Source organism: Symphalangus syndactylus, chromosome 24, assembly GCF_028878055.3.
Source record: "Symphalangus syndactylus isolate Jambi chromosome 24, NHGRI_mSymSyn1-v2.1_pri, whole genome shotgun sequence".
NCBI classification, from domain to species: domain Eukaryota; kingdom Metazoa; phylum Chordata; class Mammalia; order Primates; family Hylobatidae; genus Symphalangus; species Symphalangus syndactylus.
In genome coordinates this window covers 39,473,657-39,496,273 of record NC_072446.2, presented here as the reverse complement: position 1 = coordinate 39,496,273, position 22,617 = coordinate 39,473,657, and the positions used below count along the sequence as shown (strand labels likewise).

At 54.0% G+C, this 22,617-nt stretch overlaps 1 protein-coding gene across 1 annotated transcript; it reads left to right on the top strand.

The window, feature by feature from the left end:
- Positions 1 to 682: 682 nt before the first annotated feature.
- On the top strand, positions 683 to 16,608 carry BPIFB2 (BPI fold containing family B member 2). The gene is made up of 16 exons (XM_055266772.2): positions 683 to 739; positions 1,521 to 1,663; positions 3,993 to 4,086; positions 5,757 to 5,861; positions 6,762 to 6,908; positions 8,379 to 8,439; positions 9,990 to 10,050; positions 11,200 to 11,291; positions 11,581 to 11,766; positions 12,007 to 12,060; positions 12,502 to 12,672; positions 13,250 to 13,317; positions 13,464 to 13,509; positions 14,203 to 14,266; positions 14,623 to 14,699; positions 16,247 to 16,608. Exons 2-16 carry the CDS (start codon positions 1,555 to 1,557, stop codon positions 16,286 to 16,288), a joined length of 1,377 nt encoding a protein of 458 aa, XP_055122747.2. The 5' UTR covers positions 683 to 739; positions 1,521 to 1,554; the 3' UTR covers positions 16,289 to 16,608.
- The last annotated feature ends 6,009 nt before the right edge of the window (positions 16,609 to 22,617 follow it).

Sequence of the window (22,617 nt, the reverse complement as noted above, 5' to 3'; positions counted from 1 at the left end):
GTAATGTGGAAAGAGACGGTGGACTAATTCATTGTGAGTGGAATGTGCATTTGGAGAGAGGCTGGGTTGTTAAGCTGTGGGGACAGGTCACGCACACTTTCTCTTCTGTTCCCTTCTGAGTTAGGGCTCAGTTTCTGACTGGGATCAGGGCTCAGCATGTGATCAGGGTCAGAGCTCAGTAACTGGGGTCAGGGCTCAGTGTGTGAATATGTGACAGGGTCAGGGCTCAGTAAATGACTGAGGATGGTGCTTAGGTAGCCTTCTGCCCCTCCTAAAAGGGTCATGTTTCTGAGAGAGCTTGGAGATACCAGGCTTGAGGGGTCATTGCAGCCATCCCCTTGCCTATGGGAGGGGGGATGGGGTCCTCATGGGCCCCATCCTCCCAGGCCTTGGCTGGTCATGATAAGGATACCCTCCTAGAAGCAGCTTTCCTTCCAGAGATCCCCTGGCCCCTAAGGCCATAGTTGCCTAGCCCCAGGGGCTTGTAGTGGTTGGGAGCTGGGCCTGGCTACTGGCTACGTGGCAGCCCCAGTGCACATGTGGGATGAGACACTTTGGCAGAGGCCATGTTTGCAGGGAAAACACTTGCAACCACAAGCAAACTCACCGCTCCCTGGGTCCCTTCCCAGTGGACTCTGCACATTGGGAGCCTTATAAAGTAGCCTCTGCATCTGCCTGCCTGGGGCAGAGGAGGGCTACCCTGGAGCTGAGAGTTCACCTGTCTCAGGAACCACCTGAGGTAGGCATGGGGCTGGGCTGGTACGCCACCTCCAAGGAGTCTCGGCTTCTCTATCTGTTCAGTGGGGATGCTACCTCCAGCCACCCTCTGCACAAGGGTCCTTCCATCCCTGGCCTTGCTGTGGGACCTGGGCAAGGGCCGCCATCCTGGGTCTCAGCTGACCCACCTGAGCAGCAGTCCCTCATTCCTGCCTGGCTCCCTCTCCCTGAGTCAGACACAGATCTGCCTACTTGGACAGACTGTGTCAGGAGTGGATGGGGGCCATGTGAGAGGCCTACTCTTAGGCCATTTCTCACCTGGCCAGGAGGGGATGAGGACAGGAGCCACCCTGGGTCCTCCCCTGGCTGAGTTTGGTGGACAGCTGGACACCAGGCTGGGCTGTCACACGGGGCTGGACTCCGGCATCAGGTGACACAGTCCTGGGCATCTTCTTGGGACAGGAAACTACCCTCAGCCTCCCCATTTGGGAGGCTCACCATCCTTCTGTGCCATGGCTTGGGTCCTGCACCTGGTCCCAGTCCACTGTGTGGCCCTAGGCAAGACCATTTCTTCCCTGGGCATTGGGGGTCATTTCCAGAAGGGACTCCCCCATGATTGCTGATGAAGCAAGCAAGGCAAGGTGATGGTTCCCAATGCAGAGATGCAAAAACTGATGTCTGCAGGCCTAGGGCAGGGCTGGGATCACCAGTCAGGGCTTGTTCCCTCCAGGCTGGAGTGGGGTTCAGGCGGCTCAGGGGTGGGCTGTTTTGGCTGAGCTCCCTGATGCTCATTTCTACCCCAGCCCACAGATCCTGTGGGCAGTGGCCAGGGCAGCCATGGCTTGGGCACATAGGCTGGGCCTGCTGCTGGCACTGCTGCTGCCCGTGGTCAGTGCCTCCACACCAGGCACCGTGGTCCGACTCAACAAGGCAGCACTGAGCTACGGTAAGGGGTGTGCCACCCAATGAGTGCCTGCGAGCCTGTACATGAGTGCGCAATCCTAAGTGTGTGTGTGTGTCTGTGAACTCGAAAGCCCCATGAGGACCCAGATTTTAATTGGAAGTTGTGTGCCTGGCACCCAGACAGTGCCTGACACATGGCGCTGCTCAACAAATGCTTATTACATAAATGTGCAAGGGGGGAGTACGTCACGTGGCCAATGTGCAAGTGTGCACACGTGACTTGCTCACATGCTTTAGTGATGTGGGTGTAGGTCAGTTTGAGGGGCTATTTTTACCTGTGTGTGTCTACTTATGAGTTTGAAATTTCATAGAGCTGTGCCCACGTGTGTACTTAAGTGTCGGGGATGGTGCAAACCCATGATGCTGACTGGATGTGTGTGCACAGGTATGGCTGTGTACCCTGGGTGTACAGGTTTGTGTATGTGGTGTGTGCACGCACATGTGTTCTTGGGAGAGGTCTGTCTAGCACCGTGATGCGGGGAGTGTTCTAAAGTTACATCCCTTCTGAGCTCAGCGTGAGAGAACCATCCGCTCTCTGGGTCCCACTTGTGCGAGGGCTCTGTCTTATGGCTTCGCTGCTAGATCTTGCCCCAATCCCCTACGGAGGACACAATGGAGAAACTTAGGCCCAGGGAAGGACGGACATTGCCAAGGTCCAGGGCGCCAGCACAAACATGTTTATTCACCTCGAGCTGCCTCCCGGTGAGAATTTGGTTTCCCACCAAAGCTGGGAGATCAGAAGCTGTTTCCCCCAAGGCCAAACTCAGATTACAGTGTGAGAAAGTCAGGTCAGACAGTAGATGGGACTTTCAGTGGCCCAGGACACGAAGCAGTGGCTCAGGGAAGTAGCAGGGTTCCCCATCCCTGGGTACATGCAGCCTTCCGGGACCTTGTATCCGGGCTGATGGGCAGGCAATGAAAGGGGTCAGTGATCCGTGCCAGAGCGTGACATGGAGCCATTCATGGATGCCCGCAGGTAGGGCCATGAGGGCTGCGCCCTCCGCCGCCTTCCTGCCCTCTGCCTGTCCTGTGCAAGCCTCCTTTGTCCCCAGGGAGCCCTCCCCAGCTTGCCTGCCTGTGTTTGTTCTTGGCAGAAATCTGGCTGGAGGCCCACGGTGGACGCATTGCTCCCCAGGCTGGGCTGACTGGCCACTTCCGGTGTCCTCCCCACCCCATCCTGCAAGCCCCGGAGTTCAAACCCTGCATCAAGGGAGCACTGTAGATGGAGTCTGAGGTCTGGGTGTTAGTCCCAGCTCAGCTGCAGGTGGTTAGATGGGAGAGGGGTGCTGAGAAACATGGAAACCACCGCCTTAATGCTTCTTGTTGGGGGATACTAAGACCCAGAGAGGTGCAGGGACTTCTCAAGTTCCCACAGTGAGTCTGAGCAGTGGGCAGGCCTCTTGACTCCTCATTTGAAGCTCCCTTCCAGCACCATTACCTCTTATTTTAATTCAACTCCTGTTTAATTAGCACCTCTCTGGGGCCCAGCAGCACAGGTGAGTGAGGATGCCCAGAGGCTCGGGAGCCAGGTCCCTTGGTCCAAAGCCAGCTTCCCCTGGTCAGATGCCCTCACCTCTCTGTAAACTGGGCACCATAACAGGAAAAGTAAAGCACTCAGAACAGGGCCTGGCACTACAGGATCACGACATAAGTGATCGCCGCTATTATTACAAAAATAAATAGCAATGGTAGAAGCTAGCATTTGCTGTGCACTGAGTGTTTACAGTGATCCTATGTGACAGATACCATTAGAATCATTGCAGATGTATAGATGGGGAAACTGAGGCACAGAGTAGCCACACAGGCAGTGAGTAGCAGTGAGCACTGGGGTTTGAACCCAGGATCTGAGAGATTCTTGAATCCTCAGCCTCCAGGTGAGGCTGTCCCCTCCCCTCCCAAGGGATGTCCCCTCTGCTCCCATGGGCGCCTCCGCAGCAGGCCAGGGATGACTGGGAGATGCCCCTTCTGCTTGGGAACTTAGGGAAGGCTCCCAGAGGAGGTGGGATCTGGTTGGAAGCTTGCAAGAGGGCAAAGGATTTTGTTGCTTTTGAAGGACGGGGTAAATCAACAGGATTTTGAGAGGCAGAGTGGGGGAAGGAGGTCATGCGGAGGTGGAGAGGGCCTGATGCGAGTGGTGCACCCAAGGCAGGCTCATGGGGAGTCAGCTGCCCTCCCCATATGCTTGGAGCAAGCCCACCCCTTCCAGTCTGAGTACCCTCTGCCCAAGGTGCAGGGTAGATGGCAGGCAGTGTGTTCTTGCTACTTGGTGGCTCCCGAGGGCACCCTGACCTCACTCTACCCTGGCCCCACAGTGTCTGAAATTGGGAAAGCCCCTCTCCAGCGGGCCCTGCAGGTCACTGTCCCTCATTTCCTGGACTGGAGTGGAGAGGTGCTTCAGCCCACCAGGTGAGTGCTCCCCTCCTCCAGAGAAGGTGCTCCTGCCACCAAGTGGAGTGTTCCTGCTTGCCAGGTGGGTGCTTCAGTCCACCGGGCATGTGTTCCTGCCTGCTGGGCAGATGCTCCTATCCACGGGGCAAAGCGTTCCAGATGAGTACTCTCCACTGGAGGTGAGTGCTCCCTCCCACAAGGTGAGTGGTCACAGGATGATTTAAGAGAGAGACTCAAGGTGGAGAAGCCGGGGCCTGGTGCCTCTGAATTAGTGAATTTCTGCCCTCAGGGGCTAAGACTGGCTGCTGGGTCCCCAGGGCTGGCAAGACCCTCTGTTTCTAGAAACTGGACACTGAATGTAGACATGAATCTGAGCCTCCTTTGCTTCCACCCTACTCTGCTTAATGCAGACACTAAAGGCATAGGGACGTGGAGCATCCCAAACTTAGACACCCCCGGGCTGGTCAACAGTCACCTTCCACATAGGAACTAGGGCTCACTACTGTCAGATCTTTGGGTTTCCAAGAGAAGATATACATCTAGAATCCATGAAATCTGGAATGATAGCAACTAATTAAAAAACATTTAAAGACCAGGCGCGGTGGCCCACACCTGTAATCCCAGCACTTTGGGAGGCCGAGGCGGGTGGATCACCGGAGATCAGGAGTTCAAGACCAGCCTGGCTAACATGGTGAAACCCCATCTCAACTAAAAATACAAAAATTAGCTGGGCGTGGTGGCAGGTGCCTGTAATCCCAGCTACTCAGGAGGCTGAGGTGGGAGAATCTCTTGAACCTGGGAGGCAGAGGTTGCAGTGAGCTGAGATCGTGCCATTGTACTCCAGCCTGGGCGACAAGAGTGAAACTCTGTCTCAAAACAAAACAAAAAACAAACAAACAAACAAAAAACATGTAAGACTTTAAGACCTTGGAACAATGGGTGGGTGGTAAAAAAAACATCTGGTTTGGGGGGCCACCAGTTTGAGATCCCTTAGGTAGAGCTGAAATGCAGTTCATGGCACGGTTAATAAAGGTGGAGAACTGGACATAAATACCTAGCGACCAAAGATGCCTAAATCACTTGTGGTCTGGCCACACAATGGACACCACGGGGCTGTTTGAAAACAGTGCCCAGGGCTCTTGTTTGTAGACACGGGATCGAACCCAGGATTGTTGAGTGCACAGAAGCAGCTTCTGTACAGGGGATCTGAACTGTACAGTGCAGAAATGACTTTCATTTAGGAAATAAAAGAAATCACAGATTAGCTGGAGAATGCTTGGAGCTTTGAAGTGGGGGAGTTTCTGTTGCTGTAGGCTACGAGCTGCAGACATTGCCTAGGATACCAGAGAGAGGATTTCTGCCTTCTGTGGTTCCTGAAGTTTTTCTTTTCCAACCTTCCCAAATTTCCAGGCAGGGGTCAGAAACTCAAAAACCTGAGCCATCGTCTCACTGAAGTCCTGCCCAAAGCGGGGGCCCCTCTGCATGTTTTCCGTACCAGCTGGTGTCCAACCTTGCTTTGCATGCCCCATGGTGATGGAGAACTCACCACCTCCCCCTTACCTCATGGTTCCAATTGTGAGAAAGCCCTTCTTTATAACATCATGTGGGTATGGCTCAGAGCACCCATCCCAGAGTTGATCCCATGGTTTAATGGGGGCCACTCTGTCACCTTGATTACTACCCTGCAGGATCCGGATTCTGAATGTCCATGTGCCCCGCCTCCACCTGAAATTCATTGCTGGTTTCGGAGTGCGCCTGCTGGCAGCAGCTAATTTTACTTTCAAGGTCTTTCGGTGAGTGGATCTCCTTGTTAGGGGGTGAGAAGGGTTTTGGGGGTGCTCTGAGGGGCACAGTGAGGGGAAGGGGGTAGAAACTCCTCCAGGGCCCTCATCCAGGCCTCTTGACTCCCTGTCCAGTGCTCTCTCTCCCCTCACCCTTGGAGGGGAGCAAGATAGTTAGAACATTTCTGAGAACCCTGCTCAACAGTTCTGCAACTGGGCAGAGTCACTTCGCTTGTTTATCCCTCAGCTTCCTCATCTGTAGAATAGGGTGAACTTCTACAGAGTGCCAATGAGAGTTTGGTGAATGGGTTCATTGCTGTGATTATAATGACTATCCTCCGTTTCCCAGGGCAAGGCACGTGAGAGACGCTCAATAAGCATAACAATCAGAGTTATTTTTGTGTGCCTGGCATCTTGTATGTTACTGCATTTAATTTTCACTCCATGAGCTGTGCAGTCAGAGGGTCTCTTATCTAGCTTCTCTACCCTGGCACTATGACTTTATGAGTGCTTCCTGTGGGCCAGGCTCTGTGCTGGGTGTTTTCACATGATTATCTCACAGGAAACTCAGCACAGCCCTGCGAAATAGGTCCCATCAACCTTATGTCCATTTTATGGAAGAGGAAACTGAGGCTCAGCATGGTAAATGACTGGCCCAGGGTCTCACAGTGAGAGGCTCCGGACAGCCAGTGCTCACACCCACTGCTGCAACATCTGTGACCCCCAGTGGAGTCTTGGGGCCAGGGACTGTGGGCCTGCCCCAGGTAGGGCCATCTCACTCTGGGAGGTGGGGGGGCCTGCCTGGGCCAAGTGGAGGGCAGGCAGGGGCTGGGGAATTTGTAAGATCTATTGTCAGTCATGGTGGGCTCTGCTGGGCGGTGCTGCTTGGGCTCAGGACCGGCCTCCCTACAGCACCCCAGAGCCCCTGGAGCTGATGCTGCCTGTGGAACTGCTGGCTGACACCCGTGTGACCCAGAGCTCCATCAGGACCCCTGTGGTCAGCATCTCTGCCTGCTCTTTATTCTCGGGCCATGCTAACGAGTTTGATGGCAGTAACAGGTGGGTGTCTGGCGAGGGCAGGGTCACAGGAATCTCAGATGCCAAAGCTGTGCTGCTGTTTCCTGAGCTGCCCACTCAGGACTTTAACCAATGGCCACAGGGGCCTCAGGGGCCCCCGTTATTGTGCTTGTTTTATGTCGGAGGACACTGAGGCTCAGAGAGGGGGAGAGGCACGCCTGAGGTCACACAGCAACTGAGCAGCCAGAGCCTGGGACCTTTCCATACCCTGCACCACTTGACAATACACACTAGCTATTAGCACTCTTTGGGGAGGGATTTTGGGTGGATCAGACTGGCTGTTAGGACCTCAGAGACCCACCCTTCCTAGCAGAGATGAGGGAAAGGAAGCCAGGGAGGGCCTGGGACCCACCAAGAGCGAGCTCTCGCAGGTGGCTGCTCCCTTCTGCATAAAGGCTGATGGCAGCTCCCGCCTCCAGAGCACTTCTGTGTGCTGAGGATTATTTAGGCCCTTTCGGTAGGTCATTTCATTTGATCCTCACAGTATCCTACCAGGTAGGGGTTAAGTATTTCCTGCATTTTACAGGAGAGCAAACGAGGCCCAGAGCAGTTAAGTGACTTGCCTAAGGCCACTGGCTGACAAATGGTGTAGCCAGATTCATGCCCAGGCAGCCCAACTAATCCCATGGCTTGCAAATCCCCCTAGATGATGCCTGCACCTTCCCAGTGTGAGCCGGGCTTGCTGAGGTGTTGAGCGTCTTGGAGGCTTAGAAGAATGCAACGTATGCATCAAGACTGAGCTTTTTCCCCAGGGAGGGATGTGGCTGCATAAACCCATTCACACTTGTGTCCCATGATCACCACGTGTGACTCATGACCCCTCGCTGTCCTCACAGGCAGGGGATGCTCACAGCTTATTGAAGGGGAAATGGAAGCCCAGAGGCTTTGGAAACACAGAGGTCACCCTCCCACCTCCCCAGGGAGCTGGTTCAGCGAGGTTGGGCTGTGGCTTGGATCGACATTTTTGCAAATCAAGGAATCATAGGTGCCTATGGAGCACTGTTGAGTTGTTTAGAGGGGAAATGGAGACCCAGAGTCAGGAAGGGATTTTATTAGGTGTGTCACAGAAAATTGGACCCAAAGCATGAAGCAGACCGAGGATCCCAGCTCTACCCCCTAATCCAACCTTCACTGGGCTTAGAGTGGCCACGAAGCCAGCTGGCCAAGGTCATGGCCAAGTCTGGATTTGCAAGGCCCTCTCTGTCTCACTCGCCACATTCTTGGCCATTTCCAAACCTTGAGATGAATGACCCTCTCTTTTGAGACTCAATTTCCTCATCTGTGGGGCCAATTATGCCAGCACTGTGTCTGGCAGGTGGCAGGGCATCAAATGGGATTGACTGGCCTCCTGGCTGAGGATAGAGACTTCTCTTCCCAGACGTGCGACTGTGCTGAACGACAGGACCTAATATATTTGGGAGCCCAGGAACTCTTTCTCTGTTTCTCCCTCAGTACCTCCCACGCGCTGCTGGTCCTGGTGCAGAAGCACATTAAAGCTGTCTTGAGTAACAAGGTAAAGGGCTTGCAGATTTCTCAGAAAGGAGGGCATGGCTTCACCGAGAAGGCATAGTGAAGAAAGAGTGGGATTTCAGGCAGGGGGGACTTTGCTTGGGATTTAAAAAAAAAAAAAAAAAAAAGAAGCCTCTTCATGGTCCCCATGAAGGCAGGGAAAAGGCTGGTGCCAGGTCCAGGGGAGTGATGGGGAGGCACAAATGAGGGCAGAGTTTATGGGGTTAGAGTAGAGGGAGGTTCATCCTCTTAGGGCAGCCCCAATTTCATGCTAGAGGGTGGATGGAGTGGGGTTCATGGGCCTGTGGTTTGTGAACAGAAGACAGAAGGAGAGTGAACGAGGGTGTGGGCATGGGGCCAGCTGTGGCCTGGATGGGTCCTGGTCCTTTCCAGATGTGCAGTCTCTGCTCCTGGTTCCACATGTGTACTGAAAGAGACAGAGCCCCTCCTCCGTGGGGTGGTGGCAGGCACGAAATGCATTAACATTTCAGAAGAGTTCGGGACAGGGGTTGGCAGAGTGGCTGCTGCTATTATTATTACTATTTTAGCTCTTGTCATTGTCTGCATGGAGCTGACTTGGTGAGAGAGGGTAGCCCAGGGGCTAGGGTCCCACTGCCCAGGGGGAGCTCATTTTCTCCCTGCCTTATCCCATCCCAACCCCGCTACTGCTTTAAGGGGCAGTAGTAGAGATGAAGTCAACCTCCCGCATGCCACCCCACACCCCCAAGAGGGCAACTGCAGCATGCCCACCTTACAGATGAGAAAACCGAGGCTCAAGGGGTGAAGGTGGGGCAGCTCCTCTTGAGAGTCCTGTGGGATGCCCAAGTGGACGGCTTGACTTTGCCTGTTGGTCCAGCCTCTTCCTCTCCCTGTAATCCCCCTGCTGCCCTCATAGCCAGCCTCTTCTGGGCAAGGGGCTTCAGGCAGCACTGCAGGAAGGAAGACCCACCCTCTCCTCTTCCTCTCAACCTCGCCCTGCCCAGTCTTGCCAGCTGTTGCCTGGTTAAGGCTGTGAGTGCCCCTGGCCTTGCAGTTCCTCCTCTGCCCCCATCTTCTATCACACTGATCCCAACATAATATACTTCTCTGGCTGCTCATGGTGCCCAGGGGAAACCTCTGTAGCTCCCTGGCCTGGCATCTGAAGCTTGGCCTGGTCTGGCTTGCTGATCACTGCCTGCCTCTGCATGGGCACCATCCTCTCACCAGCTGAGCTTCAAGACTGAGCTCTGAGCCCTGTTGCAACAGATTCCCTGCCTCAGTTGCTCAGGCCCAGCTGTGACCACCTCCGCTGGGCTCCACGGCCCCTGTTCTTTCTTCCGTGCCGGGGGACCTATGCTCACGCTGCCATCAGCCTTTGGGTTGCTTCTCCCCTGTTTCTTTGGTGCCTGGAAGGGGTCCCAGGAGATGCCCATTGGCGGGTGGAGGAAGGGATTCCAGGCATGGTGTATGGGTTGGGGAGGCTTCTAGAGAGGGACTCTAGATCCCTCCCAGCCTTGTGCACTCCAGCCCGAGGGCTGCCCTAACCCCAGCCTCCTTCTCTCTGTCTTACCACAGCTGTGCCTGAGCATCTCCAACCTGGTACAAGGTGTCAATGTCCACCTGGGCACCTTAATTGGTAAGATCTGGGAGCCAGGGGAGGGGGCTGGGGCCTCTGGGACCCCTTGAAGCCCCTAGGACCCTCCAAAGGCTCCACTCTGGATCACGGTTGACCTCTAGGAGAGTCAGTTGTAGGGTGACTGAATTGTGAGCTCCCAAAACAGTGTAATTATTCATGAAATCTGGGCATCTCCAAATTCTAGAACCAAAACCGTCTTTGATTCTAGAATCTGTATATCTTAGATCAAAAAATCTGAAAAAATACAATTTTGAAATCATGAGTCTTAACATTGGAGAATCCAAGGACCATTGACACTTAGAATCTGGAATCATTCAAGAATCTAGAATCATCATTCCAGAGACCAGCTCTTGCCTCGGCCTCCCGAAGTGCTGGGATCACAGGCATGAGCCACTGCGCCTGGCCTCGCCCTTTGAAACTTCCCTGCAAGAGTATTCTGAGGCTCAGAGGAGTTGGGCTCTGAGCCATGCCTCCCTGAAGTCTGCTCGGAGGGTCTCTTAGGGAAGCTGGACTTCTGTGATCTTGCATAACTGGCCCCAGTGGGGTGTGCCCTTGGAGTTCTCATAGGAGACAGTGTGATGAGGTGAGAGGAGCATAGCTTTGGGGTCAGACTGACCAGGTATTACACTCCTGGGCAAGACTGAACTTCACCAGATTGTGTGTGCATGTGTGTGTACGTGTGTGTGTGCGTGTGTGCGTGCGTGTGTATAAAATAACCCTACAGGATTGTAACGAGGATTGAATGAGATGCTGTAAGTCAAACGTCTGGACCTCGATAAGTGAGAGTTCTCTTCTTTTTCTGTGGTTGCTTCTCACCTTTGTCAGGGGATATTTGTGCCTGAATTGGGCCCTTCCCCTTCCTTCTAACTTGGGGTCACTAGTCTCCCACCGAGGGGGAAAGCAGAAAGCATACCTGTTAGAACTGTGTCTAAACTAAGAGTCAGCAGGCTATGAGTAGCTCAATCCTGGCCGTGTGCACTTTGCCACTTAAATTTGCTTATTCAGAGGCTTGCTCTGCCTCTTTTGTTTTGTGGCCTGGCTCTGGCTAATCAGGGTAATCAGACAATGAATAAACTTTTCTGGATAGATGAAACTTTGTGAGCAGTGCTAAATATGTCATCTTTTCTTCTACACCCTGCTTTCATGAAGGCCTCAACCCCGTGGGTCCTGAGTCCCAGATCCGCTATTCCATGGTCAGTGTGCCCACTGTCACCAGTGACTACATTTCCCTGGAAGTCAATGTAAGTGCCTGCCGGCCAGCCCAGGGCTGGGGGCTTGCTGCCCCTGGAGTCCTTGGTGTTCCAGAAGATTCCTAAAGGAGCGGGGGAGTGGGAAAGGAGAGGAGGAGCTGGAATAGTGTCCCAGCCGGGAGCACGCCACACAGGCAAAAGTGTGAGCTACACATGTGGCATCTTGCAGGGGCTGGGGGGGCAGGGAGTGGCATCTAGGAGTCCAGGTTCGGCCATGGAGCCACCTCCGTGCTGAGGCCCTGCCGCTTTTCTCCCACTTCCCCCCCCCCCACCCCTACAGGCTGTTCTCTTCCTGCTGGGCAAGCCCATCACCCTGCCCACAGATGCCACCCCTTTTGTGTTGCCAAGGCTTGTGGGTACCGAGGGCTCCATGGCCACCGTGGGCCTCTCCCAGCACCTGTTTGACTCTGCGCTCCTGCTGCTGCAGAAGTCCGGTGCCCTCAACCTGGACATCACAGGGCAGCTGGTGAGGGCCCGACCTGCAGCCCAGGGCCCGTGGGGCAAGACCTCCCTGTGGCCCAGCCTAGGGAGACCCCCCTAGAGGCCTAATCGTGGGTGGGTGGGGCCGCGGAAGCTGGCGCCACAGGGTGGCTATTGGAAGGGTTAAACAGGGGCTATGGGGAGTGATTGCTCAGGGGGAAAGTGGTGATCTGTCTTGGGGAGCAGCTGCCCTAAAACCTGTTGTGGCCTGGGGGGCTGATTTCAGAGGTCGGATGACAACCTGCTGAACACCTCTGCGCTGGGCCGGCTCATCCCGGAGGTTGGTGATGTTTCTGATCATTCCAGGGACTGAGACAGGGGACTGGGGTGGGGGTTCTCTGGGTCGTGGGATCTCTGCTGGCTCTTATCTGTCCCAAGTGAAGTTCAGCATCTGTCCTTAAACCTGCTCCTCCGTCTTGGGGAGGCTCTAACTTCTGCCCAGACATCACACTCTGTCTGTCGGTGCCTTTGCTTGAGCAGTGTCCGCTGTTTGGAATGTCTTTCTCCTCCCTTTCCCTTATCCTTCTTCAAGACCAAGCTCAAGGTCACCTCCTCGGGGAGATCCAACCCCCTCGTCTTGTCCAGCGGCCTGGGGGGGACCCACGTCTGTGCCTAGTCACATACAGCACCGTGGTGGCCCAATCAGCATTTGAGGAGTGACTGACCAGAGAGCCCACCAGCCGCTGCCCCAGCAGGGCCTCCTCTGCCTCTGCCTCCCCAGGTGGCCCGCCAGTTCTCCAAGCCCATGCCTGTGGTGCTCAAGGTGCGGCTGGGTGCCACACCTGTGGCCATGCTCCACACGAACAATGCCACCCTGCGTCTGCAGCCCTTTGTGGAGGTCCTGGCCGCAGCCTCCAACTCAGCTTTCCAGTCCCTCTTCTCCGTGGATGTGGTGAGTGCGGTGGGGCCGGTCGGAAGGCAGGCAACTGTCACAGAGACCTCCCTCCCTACTGCGCTGTCCCCTCGTCTTTGCTGTAGTCACACTAATGTCTTCGCTGATCCTTGAACATGTCAGGACACTCCTGCCCCAGGACCTTTGCATGTGCTGAGCCCTCGGCCCAGGAGTCTCCCACCCTGGCTCTTGGCATGGCCAGCTCCTCCTCCTCTTCCAGGTCTCAGCTTAAATGCTGCAGCCTTCCCGGCCTACTCTGAGTAAGAAGGTCCCCATCAGCCTTCTCGGCACCTCCTCTCTGCCTTTGTGGCCCCTGCCACTCTCTGAAAGGATGGCGTCTGGTTACTGTGGTCATGGTCCCCCTCTCCCACAGCTGGCGGCTTGTTCCCAGGGCAGGGAGCTGGTCTGCCTTGTTCACACTGTGTTGTTGCCAGCATTCAGCGTGGGGCCTGGCACATAGTGGGGGCTCCACAGACACCTGCTGCCTGAATGAGTCGGGGTATGGGTGGGAGGCTGGGTGGCTGGTGCCCCCCTTGTGGCTCTGTGCCCTCTGACCCTGCTCTCCCCATGTACCCAGGTAGTGAACTTGAGCCTCCAGCTCTCTGTGTCCAAGGTGAAGCTTCAGGGGACCACGTCTGTGCTGGGGTAAGCGAGCCCACCTGGACCCAGCAGCCTCAGTGTGCTCTTCTGTGCAATGGGTCCGTCGCCAACCTGGGTCACGGTGCTAGTCAGGGAGCCTGGGGGTAGGGAGGTGCCAGACCCTGTCCTGAATTCTCCTGCTTCTCTTTCAGGGATGTCCAGCTCACGGTGGCCTCCTCCAACGTGGGCTTCATTGATGTGAGTGTGGGGCTGGGGCCTCTAGAAAACCCTGTCCTGGGTGGGGCACGCCTTGAGCCTGGGGAAGGCATGTCAGTGTATGTGTGCTTACCCGTGTGCCTGTGTGTGCCACTATAGTCAGGCTTCCCTGGGCTGCTTGGGGACAGTGGCCAGTCAGTCCATCTGCCTGATACTCTGCCTGGCAGTCAATGACTTGTCACCCAGTCCTCACCCCAAAAGTCCATTGGTCAGTTGGACAAAGAAGGTCAGCTGTCCCTTCAGCCAGGTGATGTGATTGGGTCATCGGCCACCATACATCCACTTGTCAGCTGGTATGCCATCAACATGCCCCCCTTCTACCCAGCTGTCAGTCTGTCTGTCTGTCGATCATCTGTGTCAGGCAGTCTGCTGGCCAGTCCACCTGTTGGTCACACAGTGCATGAGTGTCCACAGTCAGTGCCTGTCCCTCAGCCTCCACTCCGGTGAGCACTGCTGCTGGGTGTGATCCTGCGAAGGCTGAGCCAGCCCCGGGGGTATTTCTGGGCCCCGCTTGAACCCAGGACATGGGTGATCTGCCTTCCTCCCTGTGCCTCAGCCTCTGCCATCTATCCGTTGTCTGACTGTCTCTGTGTATATTTATGTATGTGCCTGACTGTCCATCTCTCCTGGCCCCTCGGCTGGGACGGGCTCATCTCCCTGGCTCCGTGGCCACAGACAGATCAGGTGCGCACACTGATGGGCACCGTTTTTGAGAAGCCCCTGCTGGACCATCTCAATGGTAAGCCCTGCCCTCCACCCCAGCAGGGCCCCTTTGGCCCCCACCATACCCCACATCTGCTCACTGCTCAATCCCAGCCCCCTTCTCACCTCCCAGGCTCACGGGGTGAGAGGGGGCCTCTGGAGTCTAGCAGCCCATGTGTGCATGCCCCTTGGCACACATCTGTGTAGCAGCTGTGTGATCTTCACCAAGTTCCTTTTTCTCTCTGACCCCCAGCTTCCCCTTCTGTAAAATGGGTATAACAATAATGGCACCCATCTCCCAGATGCCTGCGAGGACTCAGTGCTGTGATGCACATGAGGGCTTCAGCACAGGCTGGCTCCAGGGGACGATCCTTTCTTCTTTCTCGCCTGCAGCTCTCTTGGCCATGGGAATTGCCCTCCCCGGCGTGGTCAACCTCCACTATGTCGCCCCCGAGATCTTTGTCTATGAGGTGAGAGCCTTTGGGTGTGACCAGAGGGAACTCCTTCACTCAGAGGGACTGACTGAGGTGGGGGTCACCTCTCTCCCTCCCCTGCTGTGGCTGCCAAAACCATGCCATGAATCCTTAACTGCAATGAAATGAAAAGTCCAGGATGCCAAGAGATGCTGGGTCAAAGGTTTCACTCTTCCTTTAGTCCTCATAAAATATCACACCAGGCCACACTCAGAGAATTGGGGCCTTCACTTGTCCCATGATCCTGTGCCCTGGAATGGGCACAACCCCTTTGATATCTGGGGCAGATGACAGTGGGACTCCTTCCACTTTGTAGACAAACTGTGCAGGCTGGATGGGAGTAGGGAACTTCCTGAACTTTCTAAAATTGCTTTCCCTGGATCTGAAATTGTGGGCCCAGGGTGAGATTCAATCACAGCACTGCCCAGGGTGAGATCCTACAACTGCTTTCTTCTGCACCTGGGATGTAGAAGGAAATTCACTCAACAAGACATGCCTAAGACAGAAAGCTGAACCCAGGTCTCTCAAGCCCAGTGTCTCATGTGCTGTTCATACCCCATCAGTGTGACCTGCTGATGTAATTCCAGGGAGGATGCCCTTGTTCCTTGAGAACTACTGTCTCAAGGCACTTGGGTGATCTGCCCCCATGGGAAGGAACAATTGGTACACAGAGGAGCAGAGCTCTGTGGGAATTTCCCTAGGACTTCCCAAAACAGGCAAGGTTAGTGGCTGACCCACCTTGGCACTTGACCCAGCCACTGGGTCAGAGGTGAAAAGTCCCTAGTCTAGTACTGTTACCGATGGAACTTTCTTCAAGGATGGAAATTTATACTGTCCAAAGCAGCAGCCATGATAAGCCACAGGTACATGTGGCTACTGAGCACTGAAATGTGGCTAGTGCAACTGTGGACCTAAATTTTTTATTTTATTTCATTTTAATGAATTTCAATTTAATTAGCCATAGGACTAATTAATTAGCCATAGCCACTAACTGTGGCTGCCTTATTGGACCACATAGCCCTAGACTACGAGCTACACTGGGGCAGGAACCGGGTCTGGCTTGTTCTCTGCTGGCTCCCCAGCACCTGCCACAGGGCTTGGCTTATAGTAGAGGCTTGATGAAGATTTACTGAATGAATGAATGAATGAATGATCGGCAGCCCTCCAGAATGCTCCTGCAGTGGAGTGTAGCATAGGGGAGCTATGGGGGACCCCTGACTCTGCTGGAGAGACTTGGACTTGGAGAAGATGCTCCATGGTTCTGGGCTCCCATTCATAAAGCATCAATAGTATCCACCAACCAAGCAGCAACCATTGCCTTCTTGGGGGGGTCTCACTGCATCCTCACAGTGGTCTTGTGAGGTGGAGGCTGTTACTACCCCCAAAGTGACAGACTGGGAAACTGAGGCCCAGAGAGGCAAAGGACTCTCCTCACAACCCACAGCAAGAATGGCAGAGCGGAACTCAGAGCCAGGCTGAGTGGGGTGGCTGGGGTCCTGCCTGTGCCTCCTCTGACCTGGTCCATGGTTTCCTTTGCCCTTCAGGGCTACGTGGTGATATCCAGTGAACTCTTCTACCAGAGCTGAGGCAAGACCACTGGGAGGCCTGAGAGTGGGCCAGCTCGCTGCTCAGGCAAACTTCTCATCTCAAGCCACTGGGGAAACTGAGGCAAAACCATACTTAGTCATCACCAAGAAGCTGGACTGCTCAGCTGGGCTGTTTTATCTTCCCTGAGTGCCTGGGTCTCCCTCCCTCACTTCTGCCCTATCCCTTCCTCCTCCTTTTCTCCTCCCTCTTCCCTCACCTCCTCCCTCCTTCCTCTGCCCCACCCCAGCGGGGAGCAGACTGCTCCTCCAGGCTGTATAGACCTGCCCTCTTGCATTAAACAACTTCTCTTGAGCTGCAACTTTCAGCCAAGCCCAGCAAACTCTTTGTGTACCTAAGGCCAGTTCCCTACATGCAGTCTCCAGGTTCTGTCTGTCCCTGGAGCCACCAATTCTGCCTGGGAGAAGAAGAAGACATAACCACATCTCTGTTGATGACATCCCTGTTGATGACATCCATTGACTGTATCACCTCTTTGCCTGGGGGAGCTCCTGTTTTGAAAGAGGACCCTGGAGAGCCGCATGGATGAGCCTGAAGTTACAGCACCAAGGTGGCACTTTGGGCACAGTGCCCCTTGCCTGGCAGCTTGCCACATCTTGTAATTAGAACCTCATAGGAGCCCCATGAATCAGGCAGGCAGAGACTGGAGTTCCATTTTATGGATGTGGGGACTAAGGTCCACTGAGGAGGGGAATGCATGGTGCCTCAGAGCTGGATGGTGACACGATCTTCCTTCAATCCAGACATAAGATGTCTGGTTCCGTCTCCTATTCTCCAGCTCCCAGAGCTGGACCTTGTCCCTGAGCCACGAACTTCAGGTGATAGGGAGTTCATTGCTCTTCTAGGCAGCTTCTCCGTCTTTGGTTTTACGAGCAAGTTTTTTTGTTCTAAGGAGGCAACATCTGCTTCCCAGGCCTCTGCCCTTCTGGTCACACTGAACATGTCTAACCCCTTTTCCCTTTGAATGCCCTTCACACCCAGTGAGTCACACAGGACAAGATGACCTAAGTAACACCAAGGGATGTAAATGCCGGCAAGTCAAAGCCATGTGGTTTTCTATCCCTGATAAGCTAATCTTTTAGCCAGAGATAGGATTCCTTCCTGCCTAGATATATGGGGTTTATGTTCTGTTTATGTTTCCTTTGGGGAGTAAAAGGTGCCTCAATTTTTACCACCAGTAAGCAAAGCCTTTGGTACGGTGTGACCCTAGCCACTCTTCCTGTGAGGGTTCAGGTTCATTCCTAAAGTTTCCTGCATGAGAGATTGAAGGTACTGGACCAAGCCCAGAGTCTTGGTGGTGGAGAATAGGTTGGGGGTGGTACTGAGAGAGTGGCAAGGGGCAGGTTGGAAAATCCACCCCCAAGATTTTGCTCAGGACAATGTGACTTGTATTTCATTTGGTTATTTGGTTAATTAATTCATTCATCCTACTTTTATTGAGGGTTAAAATAGGCTGAGCTCTAGAAGTGAGGGAGGGAGACCCAGGCACTCAGAGTGGTCTGGAGTATGAGAGAGACAAAAAACTTAAGACAGAGCCATAGTCCATAAGGAAGTTAATAACCTAGGAAAAGATTGTGAGCTCAATATGTCAGTCCAGTGATCCATCTATCCATCCATCCACCCATCCATCCATCCATCCACCTATCAATCCATGTAACCATCCATCTATTTGTTCATTCACCCATCCATCCATCCACCCACACACCCACCCACCCATCAATCTATGTAAACATCCATCCATTTATCTATCATCCATCCATCCACCCATGCATCCACCTACTCACTACCCATCAATCCATATAACCATCCATCCATTTGTTCATCCATCCATCCATCCATCCATCCACACACCCATCAATCCATATAACCATCCATCCATCTGTCCATCATCCATTCATCCATCCATCTACTCACTACCCATCAATCCATATAACCATTCATCCATTTGTTCATTATCCATCCATCCATCCATGCATCCACCTACTCACTACCCATCAATCCATATAACCATCCATCCATTTATTCCTCCATCCATCCACCCACCCATCAATCCATATAACCATCCATCCATTTGTCCATCATCCATTCATCCATCTACTCACTACCCATCAATCCATATAACCATTCATCCATTTGTTCATTATCCATCCATCCATCCATGCATCCACCTACTCACTACCCATCAATCCATATAACCATCCATCCATTTGTCCATCATCCATCCATCCATTTACTCACTACCCATCAATCCATATAACCATCCATTTTTTCATCATCCATCCATCCATCTGCTCATTTATGCAGTCATTTTCTCCAACCACCCAGGCTTTGTTTGTACCCATGATGTACCTATTTCAATAATATATATTCTTTAAGGTGAAGGGGGGATGAAAATGCCTCAGTCAAGCTCCTTGCCCAGAAGGAAGCTGGTGGTCTGTCCAAAGAGAGTTGCCCTAATGCTAAGGGACACCCTTTGGTCATTCAGTTAGGTGTCTGCTGGGCTCTGGCTGCTGAGAGGGACAGATGGGTGTAGCAGTCTGAGTCCAGTTAGAAGATAGAAACCACACAGGAACTCAAACAGGGGAAGTTTAATATGAAGAGTTATTAACTATGATAAAAGAGTCACTGAAAGACATAAGGAAACTTTATATGGTCCTCTAGGGCTGAGGGAGAGTACCCAAGGAAAGACAAACTTGGAAGGGCTTCAGGCCTCATTGGAGGAGGCATTGCTCAGCCTAGTGGATAGCAAAGATGTTGGCTGGTGTGGCCAGGTTGGAGATGGCCTCAGCTGGCCTAGAGTTGCTGGGCAAACAACAGGAAACTAAGACCTTGGGAACCAGTGTGCAAGCAGCATGGGGTGACGAAAGAGGGGAGGGCTGGAGTGTGGCTTGCACATGGAGCAGCTCAGGGTGTGGCTCTCTGGACTACAGCCGACTGGATAGAGGTAATGTGGGGCTACTTATGGAGGAGTCTGGGCACTGGCATGGGCAAGAGGCCTTCAGAGGGGTTGGGTCAGATGGATGGGGGCATGGGGAGTAGCTCTGATTTATGTTTGGAAGGGCTGGCCCCAGGCTGAGGTTGCAAGTTTGCAGAGGGATTGAGTTCTGGACCCATGGCTGGGATAGGCTTCACCTGTACACACTCACATAGCCAACTCCAACCCACACTGGAAATTGCAGGAAGCCTCTTCCTCTTGCACTGCCCTCTCCTAAGAAAGGTTGACATCTTGCTCACTTTAAAGGAGAAATGCTTAAATGAGTCCCATTGCTTATCATGGAACATACACTGAAGGGTGCTTTTGGAGCTGAGAGGCAGTGATAAATTGCTAACTGACACAGTGGGGCAGAGAAGAAAAGGACGGTGTTTTCCCAGGTCAGGAGCCTTTGCAACTCTCACTTGTCCACTTGCATGGCCACTCTTTGCCCTAAATGTTTACCCTGCAGATTTCCTCGCTAGGCTCTTTGCCCAACATGGGATTTCTTTACCGGAACCTGTTTACCCCCACGCAGCAGCTCAGATGCAGTCTCCCCTGGCCACAGCATGGGGTGACCTGCCTGCCTTGTTTCAGTCTCCAAACCCCTCCTCCCCAATCACTCTGATGCACCTTGATTGCACACCATGGTTATTGGTGTCTGTGGCTTCCTTCCCCGCTGCACCTCCCTGACCCCTCCCAGAGCCCTGTGTACAACAAATGCATAATAAATGTGTGGTGAGCGAGCTGTTTGCACACATACATGGTGGAGCTCTGGCCAAGGCTTGCCTCAACCCTAAGCCCTGGGCATGCCGTGTGGAGAGCCCCATCCTCATAGGCAGGTGGGGGCTGCTAGACTTGGAGTCCCCTGTGTTGGGTCCCCAGAGGGTCAGTGGGGAAGGGAAAAGATGACACTGAGCTTCAGGACTGGCCCATTCTCTAGCTTCTGAGAGTTAGAGAGAGGAAAGGAGGCTAGGGAAGGCTCCCTGGAGGAAGGAGCCTCTGCTGGTCCTGGAAGCTGGCTGAATTTAGAGCTGGGGGCAGAGAGGGCGTTGTAAGGAGCCAGGCAGGGCGATCCTGGGGCCCGGGAGAAGAGAAGAGCCCTGTTGAGTATGCGTTGGCAGGTGTTGGCCTGGGCTCTGGAGCACTTGGATCCACGTTCAACCCCTAGCTGTGCCATTCACTCGCTGTATGACCTTGGGCAAATGACTTGACCTCTCTGAGCCTTAGTTTCTCTAGCTATAAAATGGGGAAAATTGCTTAAGTGCCTGCCTCATAAGGTAGTTCTGAGGATTAAATGGGTGAGTGTAAATAAACACTTAGCGTGATGCCTGGTACAGGGGGAATGCACAGTAAATGGGTCCTACTGTTATTGTCAGCAGCATAGAGTTCTACCCTCTCATCCATCATAAAGAGGATTAAACAGAAGTGGCCCAGAGAGGTTGAGGGAGCTGCCCAATGCCACACAGCTTCTGAGGGAAGTGGCTGGGACTGGTGTTCAGGTCCCTAAACCCATTCAAGGGATTTCTCCCGTTTCACCCACCCCATGTCCTTTCTGCTGTCCACCCCAAATACGCTCCGCCCTGGTGGGAGGCAGGGAGAGCCAGGCAGCTGCAGTCAAGGCACACTGGGGTGGATTTGTGGGTGGTGAGAGGATGTAAGGCCTGCCTGTCTGTCGGGGGTGGGTCAGCAGGGATAAGACGATGCTCTCTGTGGACCTGGCTCCTGCAGCTCAGGGCCTGGATCAGAGTAGAGACTATCTGGCCACCTTGGGTCCTGCTCTCGCCCTTCCCAGCCTGGCTTCAGCCGCGGCATGTGACCTCGGGCAGGCCCTCACTCCCCTCTGGCCTCAGTGGCCCCAGGTGCACACGAGCACAGTGGCTTCCTCCATCTTTCTGGACTTGTGGAGTCCGTGTGGGATGGGAAAGGAAAACCCCAGGCCCCCAGCAGCCTCCCGGGGACTGTTCCTCAAGTACAAAAGCCCTCAAGGGGCCTCTGAACCAAGCCTCCCCAAGAAGCTCATGATGGGCAGAACAGAGGCTGGAAACCGCAAGGCCTGGTCCTGGGTCTGTGGCCGGCTCCCCCTGTGCCTCTGAAGTCACCCCCGCCTTCGTTTCTCCCAGGTTTGGACCTTGAGAGAAAGCACCCCCCACCTGGTACTGCATGGTAGCATCTTCAGGGGGTCCTTTGAAGACACCTCACGTGGCCATTAGCTCCTTGTGTCCCCTGTGAATGAACCTTGGGGGACACAAGCCCCATCGGGCTTAGCCAGCATCTCCTAAGCCTTTGCACTTGCTGGCCCCTGCCTGAAACACCTTGCCCCTGTCTTGCAGAGCTGGCTTTGCTCACTCCCTGGCATCAGCTCCAACAACCCTTGCTCACGGGTCTCCAGGTTCTGATGAGCACCCTGTTCTTCCATCTCTGTCCCATCTCTCTGGTTTAGTGGCTTTCATCACCCTCGCCTACCTCGGGAACGATAGGCTTTGTGGTTGTTGACTTGCACAGTGCCCGTCTCCCCCTTTGGCCTCCAGGAACTCTCTCAGGGCAGGAACCCCAACTGCCTGTTCACTGAGATAAACCCAGTGCCCTGCACAGGCGTGGCACACAGTAGGGGCTCAATAAATGTTTCTTGAAGAAACAAATGCATGCCCTCTGTGTGCCCAGACTTGTGGGAGGTGCTGGGTCTAGGAAAGGGGACATTGAGAGCACTGATGGTCACTTGGGCAGCCACATCCTGCCCCTGGTACCCGCCCTCATGTGGCCACCAGGATTCCCAGCCACTCTTGTCTTCCGTGCTATTTACATTGGAACAGACTGAAACGTCACGTGAGCAATGGGGGTCCTGTTCTTCAAGCCTCTAGATAATTATCTGGGCCTTATTAAGCCCTTAATTATTCCAAGCCACTAATCAGGCTCCTGAATATAAGGGCTTCCTCAGCTCAGGGTCAGGAGGCAGGGATCAGTCATCTGCAGAACTTCCCTAAGCTCAGCAAGGTAAGGACAGTCCCCCACCTGTGGGACTCTCCCCAGAGAGTGTCTTATCCAGCTTTGTCATTTTACAGATGAGAAAACTGAGGCCCAGAGAGGGGAAGAGACTCGCCTGAGGTCACACAGAAAATGGGTGGCAGGGCTAGGACTTGGATCTATGTCCTGACCCCCATTCAGTGCTCCCCACCTCACAGGTGACCACTGGGCATTGTAATTTTCCAATGCTGTAGGAGTTAGGAAAGATCGAGGAGACAGTAGATCCAATGGGTCTCCCTTGGGCTCCATCTGAGGTTGAAGGGAGACTAGGGAGGGAAACCCCAGGCTCTGTTTTGTAAGAGCTCAGAGCCGAGC

Excerpts from the sequence above, each read along its gene's own strand:
- BPIFB2 (XM_055266772.2), top strand. The coding sequence starts at position 1,555 with ATGGCTTGGGCACATAGGCTGGGCCTGCTGCTGGCACTGCTGCTGCCC. Across the intron at positions 13,318-13,463 it reads GGGACCACGTCTGTGCTGGG|GGATGTCCAGCTCACGGTGG; the intron begins GTAAGCGAGCCC and ends CTTCTCTTTCAG. Across the intron at positions 14,267-14,622 it reads CCTGCTGGACCATCTCAATG|CTCTCTTGGCCATGGGAATT; the intron begins GTAAGCCCTGCC and ends TCTCGCCTGCAG.